This window comes from Achroia grisella, unplaced genomic scaffold (genome assembly GCF_030625045.1).
Source record: "Achroia grisella isolate CSIRO2021 unplaced genomic scaffold, CSIRO_AGI_Agris_v1 utg1086, whole genome shotgun sequence".
Classification (NCBI taxonomy): domain Eukaryota; kingdom Metazoa; phylum Arthropoda; class Insecta; order Lepidoptera; family Pyralidae; genus Achroia; species Achroia grisella.
In genome coordinates this window covers 641,793-653,753 of record NW_026712572.1, presented here as the reverse complement: position 1 = coordinate 653,753, position 11,961 = coordinate 641,793, and the positions used below count along the sequence as shown (strand labels likewise).

Sequence of the window (11,961 nt, the reverse complement as noted above, 5' to 3'; positions counted from 1 at the left end):
ATGGTTTTTATTGTTCTATGATATGTACCTTATGTAGCTGTAAAGATTTCGTTTCATTGACGTATACTTTGTTCGAAGTTGTTTAAGTGAATACCTCAGTCTCACCTAACCTTACCTTAGATGCCAAGAAGATTGCTTAGTTATGGCTGAATGGTGAGATATTGTAGTGAAATAACGTTATAAAAGTCATAATATCTAAATCGTATCAAATGGCAACTGATCGTAGGATGAAATGAAGAATCGCTCGTTTATTTTGGTACTTGATTCAAACTAAAAACTATTACATAATATCATAATAATTGACCTCATTGTACCATGGTAAACAAATATACCAACCACGCAATAAAAATAAATATTATAACTAATTAACGTAAAATAACTAATTAAAATGAGGTAAAGTGGGACCTAGAGAGCAGTTAAATCTAAGTATTATATATACTTATATTATATACACTCTTGACTACATTTTAGTATAATAAATAATTATATAATTTAATGAAATTCTATAGTAATTATGATAAAAACTATGCATGTATAGAAATCAGTTATCGATAGTTATAGTACTGACGTAGTGATCTATCAACTCACAGTCCAAACCACTGGACGGATCGGGCTGAAATTTGGCATGCAGGTAGATGTTATGACGCAGGCATCCGCTAAGGAAGGATTTTGATTAATTCTACCCCCAAAGGGATAAAATAGAGGATGAAAATTTGTTTGAAACTTTGTCAATTTTAAACTGATCGGGCTGAGACTTTGCATGCATAAAGTTACTATGACGAAGGCATCCTCTAAGAAAGGATTTTGATAAATTCCACCCCTAAGGAGCTAAATTAACGCGAGCGAAGCCGCGGGCAAAAGCTAGTCTCTCTATAATCTTAAAAGATCTTGACCTGTTTAGAACCGCAGTGGATTCTATCTAGAACGTGTATGGAAAGCTGTATTGGCAGGCTTCTACCAGATTCTTCAAGTCTATGGTGAATAGATATCTTCTGGGTAAGCGCGCTACATCCTTCGTCTTGCTATCATTTACCATCAGATGAGGTAAGACTAAGCGCAATCCCATTATTAATAAATAAAAAAAAATAATTTGGCTGGGCAGTGAAAGTGAGTGTTAATATACGTCGGCAAAGGGACACTTAAACCTACACCCGTGAACTGCTCGGAGTTTTCCTCTCTGCAACACGATGAACCTGGATTCCATGGATTGGTACAAGTACGGGACTTGTTAGCAATCCATGGAATGCTAAGAAGTTCGTCTCGCTCTCTCAAGATACTTTGTCAGGCCACATTTCAGATTTATTTATATTTATCATTTTAGAATTTGATTAGTTATTTAAGATCCTACTGAAGCGATGAGATGATGATGATATGAAGATGACGTAAGCGATGAAATTATCTGAAACTGAAATTGAATTCATCAACAGAAACAACCATAGAAATAGTTCCTTTTTATAGAAAAAAATAATAAAGAAGATAAAAATATTTATTGTTCCAATAAAACTCGCCTATATTACCGATTAAGTAGTATATTATTATTTGAATATGAACTTATCATTAAACGAAATACTTATTATTATATGATAAGGCATAGATTAATTATTTATTATCACCAAGGTTAATATACGAAACATGTAAATTTAAATTAAACTATTATTTACGCACTTACCGTTTTATTTATCGCCCATTATGCATAGGTGCTTATATGGGCCTCATAAATAAGGTCAGAGTCACTCAGAGAGCGATGGAGAGGGCTATGCTTAGAGTTTTTCTGCGTGATTGTAACAGCAATGAGGAGATCCGCAGAAGAACCAGAGTGACCGACGTAACCCGAAGAATTGCGAACCTGAAGTGGCAATGGGCAGGGCACATAGCTCGTAGAACAGATGGCCGTTGGGACAGTAAAGACCTGGAGTGGCGACCGCGGACCGGAAGACACAGCGTGGGAAGACATCCGACAAGGTGGATCGACGCGACGATCTGGTCAAGATCGCTGTAAAGAGTGGGATGCGAGCAACGTACGACCGATCGGCGTCGTACGGCGATTTTTGAGGGAGGCCTTTGTTCAGCAGTGGATGTCTTCCTGGCTGAAATGATTATTATGCATAGGACATTATTTATTAAACCAGATCGAAGTATTAAAGTTCATTTCAGTTAATGGGAGTTTGTTATGCAAAAAAATTTCGCATAAATTTTATCATGATGAAGAAAAAATTTGTTTGTTGGAAATGACAAATTCTAAACTCAAATATATATATCATATTAAATTTATTAAGATACCTTAGTTTATATACATAGTATACTTCGATTAAGGAAAGTTGTTTCATTTAATACTATTAATTTGAATAAAAAATAAGAAAAAAAAATATACATGTAGGACATTTAGGGCACTTAATCGTATCGTATCATCGTATCATTATTCAATTTTACAGTAGCATCGGAATGTGTACATTAAATATTTTTGTATGACTATTATATATGTATATTATGCTACATATTATATTATTAATAAATTAATTAACAATAGTAGGTGCAGCATTTTTATTACCCTTCATACCCAAAACAATAAATAAATATACTGTTTTCTAAGATTTCTTTAGCCTATGTGTTGACTTTGTAGTGTTTTTAATCCGTAGTGTAAATAAATATTGTCTATATAAATTATAAAGGTAATATGTACATATTTGGTATAGGGCTCACAATGTCAACAAAACCAATGAAACAATGTAAGACGTTTTTAGTATCTTTCTGAATATACAATTCTAATTACAAGGTTTTCTATTTACAAGGTCAGATAAAGATTTTAAAATAAAATTCCAAGAGACCCATACGTAAAACATACTCTTTGTAAATTCCATTCTAATATCTCCAAAAACATGTAATGTAACAATAATCAGTTATTTTGATACAACTATCCCTATTCCACAAATTGTCTCGATTATTTAAGGGTTGATTCTAAAAAATCTCATTGGGATATCTAATTTGATTTTGGAATTAATCTGCCTATAAACTCGTTAAATACTAAAGTTGTATCATTTATAATTTAAGAGCAACGCTCTTGTCGGTGGAGCTCTTGCCACTTTCCACGATCTTCCATCATCGGGCGGTGCGGCTAAGGCAATTTGTTCACTGGTGAGGTAATGGAGTGATTGGTTTTAGGGTACAATGGGACTAACATGTACTTAGATGGTACAAAAGTCCCTAAATTTAAAAAGAAATAAAAAAAATCTTCCTTCATACTCTTTAAACCTTAACGACTCCAATTCTGTCTTTAATTTGTTTGATGTACCTGCACCTTGGTCTTCCTCTCCCCCTCTTTCCTTCTATAATAAATATTTAAGTATTTACTATATAATAACATGTTACAAACAAACAAACACAAGACGATAAAAAAAAAACTTTATCGATTATAATAATTACTTATCAGATTAACGTTATAAGTTATGTTTGATAACAGTTAACGATAATGAATACCACATAATTGGCACTCTGATTATTAAAATTCCAAACGTACAGAAGCATTATCATGTTAAAATATATTACTCTGTTTATATTTTTAATTCTATCTTCTTTCACATTATGCCAGAAAGTAAGATATGATGATTATAGTTTATTTAAAATCTTGCCGAAAAATCCATCTGATTTCAAAGTGTTAGAAGAACTTCAGCAAAATGACCTGCGGTACGATTTCTGGACCAGTCCCAGAGCGGCTGTTGATTTTGTCTCAGTCATGGCAGGTCCGAAGGAAAAGGACGAGTTAAAGAATTTTCTGAGTAGCCACGGGATAAATTATGAAATACCAGTATCAAATATTCAAGAGTAAGTGTTTTTTTCTGTTTTTAGTCAATTCAATTTTCTTTTTCTGTGTACGTTAAATGTGTTAGTATGAAATCATATCGTATCCAAAATATGTTAAAAAAAAGCTAAATAATCCATGCTGCCAGTAACACTATATAATAGTAACATCACGTATAAAATGTTATTAATTTTGTAATAATATTAATTATATCAGGACAATTCACACAGCGCCATCTAGTCCCAAACTAAGCAGAGCTTGTGTTATTACTAGGTAACTGATAGATAGATAGAAACCACCTAGACCTATACGATTATATGGGTTTGGATGTTTTCTATGTACAGTCTATGTAATATTATATGTATTTACCAAAAAAATATATCAATTATTTTTCTAGTAACCATAACACAAGCTTTAGCTAGCTTAACTTGGGTCTAGATGGCGCTGTGTGAATTGTCCTGAGATTATTATTATCATAATATCATTTTATCACAACGTGGTTTTCAACGTTACGCAGAATACGTCCATACCACCTAAATCCATATTCCTTAAGTTTTAGGTATCACTCCGAAACTACTCCTTACATGCTCGTTTCAATGACATTAAATATTTTACAGGGCAATAGACAAGGAATCAGTTAAGAACTACACAGGAAGAAGTTCTAGTACAATGTCATGGAACTCCTATTATGGACTTACTGATATTTACGTGTGGATAGATGACTTGGCGTCTTTGTATCCAAACATAGTATCTGTCATCATAGGAGGAGAGACATACGAAGGTCGAGATATTAAAGGTTTAAGAATCTCTCACGGTTCTGGTAGAAAAGGTATATTTATTGAAAGTGGTATACATGCGAGGGAATGGATTACAGTGGCGACCACATGTTATATCATTAACCAGTTATTGACGAGTAACGACACTGAAATTCAACAAATTGCTCGTGATTACGATTGGTATATTTTCCCAGTGACCAACCCTGATGGATACTTACATACGTTCACTAGGGTATGTAATATTGCTATCTATAAATTAACTTTGTATATAATCTTTATTCTATTTGTAACCTGGAAACAAAGTAAGCACCAACCACATCTACTTTAGTCAGAACAGCGCCGGTGGTACTCCAATAATAATATTAATATCTCAGGACAATTCACACAGCGCCATCTAGTCCCAAGCTAAGCAGAGCTTGTGGTACTAAATAACTGATATAAATGCATGGATACATTTTTTTTTGTAAATAAATACATATTATACATAGTTATACATATATGTTTGTACCGTGCAAGGAATCGAACCCGCGACCAAATAATAGTAAAGCGGTGTGCTAAACCACTAGACTATCGAGGCTATCATATACTACATATATACAGATATAGCAGTCTGTTAATGACAACCAAACTTGTATTCACGTGTATATATATACATATACCTAGATATATATAAAAACTATATTAAAATTTCTCTAAATAAGTTTAGTCGCAAAATTACAAACATCTTTTAGATCTCACTTGGACTTTTAAAATATTTCAAAACCAACAAATTAGCCAAATCGGTTCAGTTGATATAGAAATTTAATGAGACGAAAAACTTTTATCGAGAACTATATATGTTTAATATTCTGAATATTTGAAATTCATCACGTCCTTATAAGTCTATACTTATATGTAATAAATCTATACATAAGAGAGAAATAAAAAAATCAAACTTTCTCTACATAATAATATTGAAGGCAATAGTATAAAAATCAATATGAAGCATTATTAGGAGGCCAGTGTCGAAAAGGAAATTATTGAATGACTTATTAATTATTTTTCATAAATTATATATATATATATATATATTGTTATTCTGTAGTAAGCGTTAAAATAATGCGGTATATAGGGAGGTTTAAATTCAGAATTTTTACCGTGATATACATATACTGACCGTTTGGTTTCCGAATGTGATAGTAGAATAAAAATATTTCTATTACATTCTTTATTTTTCTAAAAAGAAAATCTATGTCATTGTTTATGCCAAATCCTAAACCTTCTGTCCCAGGAGTTCTTCCAAAAACTTTTCTTATTAGATACTTATGAAACTGATGTCAAAGTTTCTAGTTTCTAGGTCGAATTTCATGTATAAATAAATATATCACACATCCTAGAACGTTTGATTTGCGTATATGCATTTTCATATGGAATTTATATTATTTAAAGAAATTAGTACACGTAGACTATTTTTTTTTAATCTTTATTAATTTAGGAACATTTTTGGTACGTCAGTCCCATTGTATCTTTATCCTTAAAATAAACAAATACACACTTAATTAACCCACAAAATAAAATAAAAAAACAGGAAAACTAAAGTCCACTTAAAATCTACTCCTAATAATCATACAGCAACCTCGCGGCCTCAGAACTCCGTTCCTCCCTCCGCAACGGCCAAGGGCTGCGGTCGTGGGGGCGGCTGCTTCCCCGTCGACATCGCAGACCTGAGAAGGTGCGCGCATGTACCCTCGCTACTTCTCCTGAAGAAGTGTATTGACCAGCCTATTGAAATGGGTCCTCACCTTTGGAGCTGCGGATGAATGCTCGCGCACACCCGTAGCTCCGGCAATAAGCGGTAGCGGTACACCTTGGGAATTTAGCCGGTAGGAGTCCGGCAGTACCCCTGAAGCGGGCGGGTCTCCATGACGGATTTCCCCAAGAGAAATAAGGACAGTGTGCAACATACCCGCATCATTTCCACAAAGTTGTAATTTGTAAATAATTTTTCAGTCTTGACACATTCGACTATTATTTTTACTATTAATTAAGATTAGGATAATATGTATTTATTGTTGATTGCCTTTTTATCTAATAAAAAACAATTCACAATGAAATATGCTCATTTTTCAGGATAGAATGTGGCGTAAGAATAGACGTCCGATTAATGCTAACGCATATGGTGTGGATTTAAATAGAAATTGGAATAATAATTGGCTAAGTGAGTGTTTAATTATTTATATTTATTTATTTTTTTACACACAAAATTGTACACATTACGGGCTTAATGCTTGGCGGTATTCTCTACCAGTCAACCGTCGCGTTAATCATAAGGCAAGGTGTAATTTTTATCTAGTATTATTTCATTTCTAGGCAAATCAACTATATAAGTTTAGTCTTTATGAAAAGATGAACTAAAGTATGTACGAGTATACACACCGATATATATATAGGTATACCGATACAAACAATCATACTCATGAATACAAAGGTTTGCACCGTGCGAGGAATCGAACCCTCGACCATTGGAAGTAAAGCGGTGTGATAGACCGCTACACCACCGTCGAAAAGAATAGAATGAATAAGATTGTTAATGTAACATTTTTCTATATCAAATAATATATACAAAAATCTTTTTTTTTCATTCACAGTGCACGGGGCCAGTTTAAATCCAAGCACACAAACGTACGCTGGACCCGGACCGTTCTCAGAGGTCGAATCCAGAACTTTATCCACATATATTGAAGAGTTGGGCAACCGCATCGAACTCTATCTCTCCTTCCATTCATTCAGTCAATTGTTGCTGATCCCATTTGGTAACACGACGGAACCACTGGCGAACTACAATGACGCGGTAAGATTTATCCTGTACTAGATAATAAGAATAATATCTTAGGACAATTCACACAGCGCAATCTAGTCACAGAAGCTGAGCTTGTATTATGGGTAATAGACAACTGGGATTTTTTGTAAATTCTAAAATAATATGTACAGATAGCTAACGTTAGGGCCGATGGTTTCGCCAGTCTCTCTCTCCACTCAATTCTTAAGATCCGCCGAGCATGGGATTTCCAGTCCGCAATCTAGTGGACAGCAAATGTGTCGCTCAACAATATTGACACGTGGGCCTTCGTCATAAAGTCCCACAGAGGAGATCCATGACAAACAAGGACATGATGATGAGAATTACGGGGCTCGGATATGGGGACGCCCCGTCATGGTTACCCTGCTCAGGGAAGTCATGACGCAGTAAGGGTAACCATGACGGGGATATAGGGATCAAACCTTAGTTGTCTCTTTATTATTTCTGGTTTTTATCTTTCTTTACATTTTTCTTTCATAAACCGTACTATTTTAGGTAAACATCGGTAGGAGAGCTATGGGGGCGTTATCAGCTAGATATGGAACAATGTATACTACAGGAAATATAGCTGAAGCTATTTGTAAGTATATTTTATTTTGTACAAAATTTTAGTTTTTACACAATTATGGGTCCAAATGAAATCGAAATTAAATACATAATTTAAAGGAAAATTAATAAGAAAAGAAGAAATATCACTCTGTTTAATAATAAAAGTAACATATAGATAGAGACACTTCAGTATTTATAACCTACTAGCTACCCACCACGGATTCGCACATGTACACCCATGTATTTTATATATTAACCTTCCTCTTGAATCACCTTATCTGTTAAGTAAACCTCTTCAAAATCCGTTGCGTAGTTTTAAAGATTAAGCATATATAAGGACGGACAGACAGCGACCACAACTTTGTTTTATACTATGTAATGCTTCAACAAAGTAATACTTGAATATCATGAGTGTTTGATAGAGTTTCATTTTTAGTTGTGAAATGGAATGTTACTTATCAATGTAGATAGATACAGTATCATATGGTACAAAATTTATCGCAATTAATCATTGATGACGTCATCCTTAGTTTGTATAAGTGGATAACTATAGTATTATTATCAGAATGTGTATCTAAAATGATAATAATTACATAGCATGGTACAATACTAGTTGTATTTCATCGACTTCGCCTGTAAATTACAAGTATTTAACTTAAAGGGAAATTATTTGTAGCAATTTTCAGTAGTATTGGTTACACATTATTTTAAATTCATAATTAAAATTAACAGATATCTTCTTAAGCGGATACTGAATTTTTTTACATTATAAAAATAACCAATGAGTCACTCAGGAAAATAAACAGATGTATTATATTTTTTGAACTGATGGTAACTGGTAAGATATATATATCTTCTATACACACTAAGAGTACCACTGACATCACGTTATCATGTGACACCCGTGATAATATTCACTAGAGTTGCCAGATTTTTTTTCAGCCTATAAAGGGCAAACCCTTAAATAGGCCTTACCCGGCTCAGACGACATATCGAATAGGCTAGTCAAAAAAAAAAAAGTCTGCCCTCCCAACTTTTAGTATTACTCGTCGCCATCTTTAACGCGGCGCTGTCCAACGCCATATTTCCAGACAGCTGGAAAGGAGCCGTGGTCATTTGAATCCCCAAGCACGGCAAAAATAAATCAGATTCGTCCCGTTATCGTCCTATCAGCCTCCTCAAGGCTTTAGGCGAGCTGTACGACCAACTCCTCCTCGCCCGCCTAAAGGAGTTTATATACTCCAAAGGCCTGCTCATCAATGAGCAGTTTGGCTACCGAGCCAAACACTCATGTGTCCATCAAGTGTACCGCATCATGGAGCACATTCACAAAAACATCCTGTACTTCGCCACCAAGTCCACCAAAGGCGGTACAGGCGTTCTATTTTTCGATGTGGCCTAAGACCTTCGATAAAGTCTGGCACAACGGCTTGATTTACAAGTTTCATCAGTTAGGTGTCCCCGACAGGCTAGTACTCATTGTACGAGACTTCCTGTCGAATCGCTCTTATCGCTCCATACCGGCGCCCCCGGGCGCCTCTCTGATCGATCCCCCGTCCAATTCAAACGGGGATCGAAATTACGACGGCCTGAGCCGAGGTTCGAAACCCTAGTGGTGCCCTCAAACTAAAGTCGTATCCATCAGGCAGGAGTTGGCCTTCAGCCGCTCCATAAGTCCTTCCGCGGGTTTGGAGTGCCATCTGCACTCGCCCTCTAACGACCGGTGAAGCCGTAAAGGCCAGCTGCGGCCAACAGCATTAAAGTAGTGCGACAAAAAAAATAGGCAAAAAATACGGGAATTTAGTTTTATTACCCAGAACAAATTGTCTAGTGTAGATCGATCGATTTAATAATAAAAAAACGGAGCATGATTCGAATACGGGGTAGAGTCAGTCCCGCCGGGACATTTTATACCAAGCCTAAAATACGGGACGTCCCGGGAAATACGGGATACACCTACTCACACCTTGCCATTCCGGAAGATTAAAATGTCATGTCACTTATCCTGTTATTTCACTGCCTAATCTCACCTTATGACCGAAACACACGGCGCACGTTGAGCGCGCACGGCTGAGACTGAGATACCCACGCAGACAACTTCCATCACAGTCTACCTAAACATATACCATTAATATAATATATTTGTTATATTTTATTTAATCTTATTGTTTATTTAATATTTGAAGTCTAATGAATAATATTATTTAATTTGAGTCAAAATAATAGAATAGAATAACATTTATTACACTAGATATCACAATACAGCAATTACGATGCTGACAGCAGCATATAAATTATTATATCAAAACAAATAGAAATGAGTCAATGCATTAAATTAGAGATAAAATCATCAGGTACGTTAAAAAAGAATGATAGAAAAACAAATACTAAATTAAAATGCATATCTTATCCACCACTGTAGAGCATCGTCACCGCGTCACTGTGTACTGATGTGTGTAAGGGTGGGTCCCTTTCAGCTAATTGGTAGTTTGTATTCACATATTTCAACTTAAAAATGTAAAGTTACAACTTATTTAAAAGAGCAACACGCAAGTTTCTTTCTCGTTCTTCTTATTATGAGACAGCTTTCCGAATATGCGGTACGTTAAAAAATAGTATGATTGTACAAAATGCTTAAGTTTTATGTTTATTTGAATATAGGATTTTCTATTCTATTCTATTTTTTGCAGACTTGGCCACAGGTGGTAGTGTCGACTGGGTGAAGGAAGTGATAAAGGTACCTCTAGTATACTGTTACGAATTTCGGGACAAAGGACAGTATGGGTTCAATTTGCCAGCAGATCAGATCTTGCCAAATAGCGAGGAAACCATGGATTCAATAGTAGAACTCATATTCCAAGCTAGAAGATTTGGATATTTGGTTTGAAGTACGCTTCTTTATTGGTGGTATCATATGTTGTAATAAACTAAATAATAAAAAATTATTAAAAAAATATTATTTCAGAGATTTTCTTTACTTCCGACTAAATACACTTTAGATATATTGACATGACATGACAACCTCGGTGGTCTATTGGTGTAGCACACCGCTTTACTTCCGATGGTCGCGGGTTCGAATCCTCGCACGGCGCAAACATTTGTTCACGAGTATGGTTATTTGTTGGTGGTGTTTTCTATATACATTATGTATTTATTTACAAATATAAGTATTTATATCAATGATCTAGCACCCATAACACAAGGTATGCTTACAGTGAGACTAGATAGTGGTATGTTAATTGTCCAGGATTGACCCTTGATGTTTCAGGCTCTATAGGCTATGGTAACCATATATCATCGGATGGACATGGTATAAAAAATGCTACTTAATGTTAATACACACTAACATAATATATTAGTCTTTGAATTAGAAGCTTAACGTTCTTGAAATTTAATTTTTTTTTTTACCACCATAGGTATAATTTAATAGAACAACCATTTAATTATTAGAAAAGTCCGTAATCACACTAAGAAATCTCTTCACATTCACGTGTACAAGAGCATGATAGTAAAGGACGAAGTAAATAAGGAGCTACTTTCGCGATTAGAACAGAGAGGTTCCATTGACCGAGTATTGTAGGACATGTGAAGATTTAGCCGCCGGCCGCTACGAGGGCGGTCACTGGATGTAACGAGCATATGCAGGATGAAGCACGAACCTACTAATAAAATAATTAAATAGTTAACAATTCTCACATTATCAAAACTGGCAGAGTTTGTACTACTATTATGTAAAGTTTGATACGAAATTGATTATGAAAGATAAATGAGACGGCCTCGGTGGACTAGTAGTTTAGCATACCGCTTTACTTCCGATGGTCGCAGTTGAATTCCTCGCACCGTGTAAACATTTGTATTCATGAGTATGATTGCTTGTATCGGTTTGGGTGTCTTCTATGTATGTTTAAAAAAAAGTATTTCAATATTTATGTCAGTTGTTTAGTAGCCATAACACAAGCTCTGCTTGTAGTGACACTATATGGCGATGTGTTAATTGTCCA

General features: G+C 35.0%; 1 protein-coding gene across 1 annotated transcript; it reads left to right on the top strand.

Annotated features, from left to right (window-relative positions):
• Positions 1–3,478: 3,478 nt before the first annotated feature.
• LOC131843841 (zinc carboxypeptidase-like) lies at positions 3,479–10,916 on the top strand. Its single transcript, XM_059192598.1, has 6 exons — positions 3,479–3,819; positions 4,414–4,804; positions 6,682–6,769; positions 7,200–7,402; positions 7,907–7,991; positions 10,651–10,916. The coding sequence occupies exons 1-6, from the start codon at positions 3,527–3,529 to the stop codon at positions 10,845–10,847; spliced, it is 1,257 nt and encodes a 418-aa protein (XP_059048581.1). The 5' UTR covers positions 3,479–3,526; the 3' UTR covers positions 10,848–10,916.
• Positions 10,917–11,961: the final 1,045 nt, after the last annotated feature.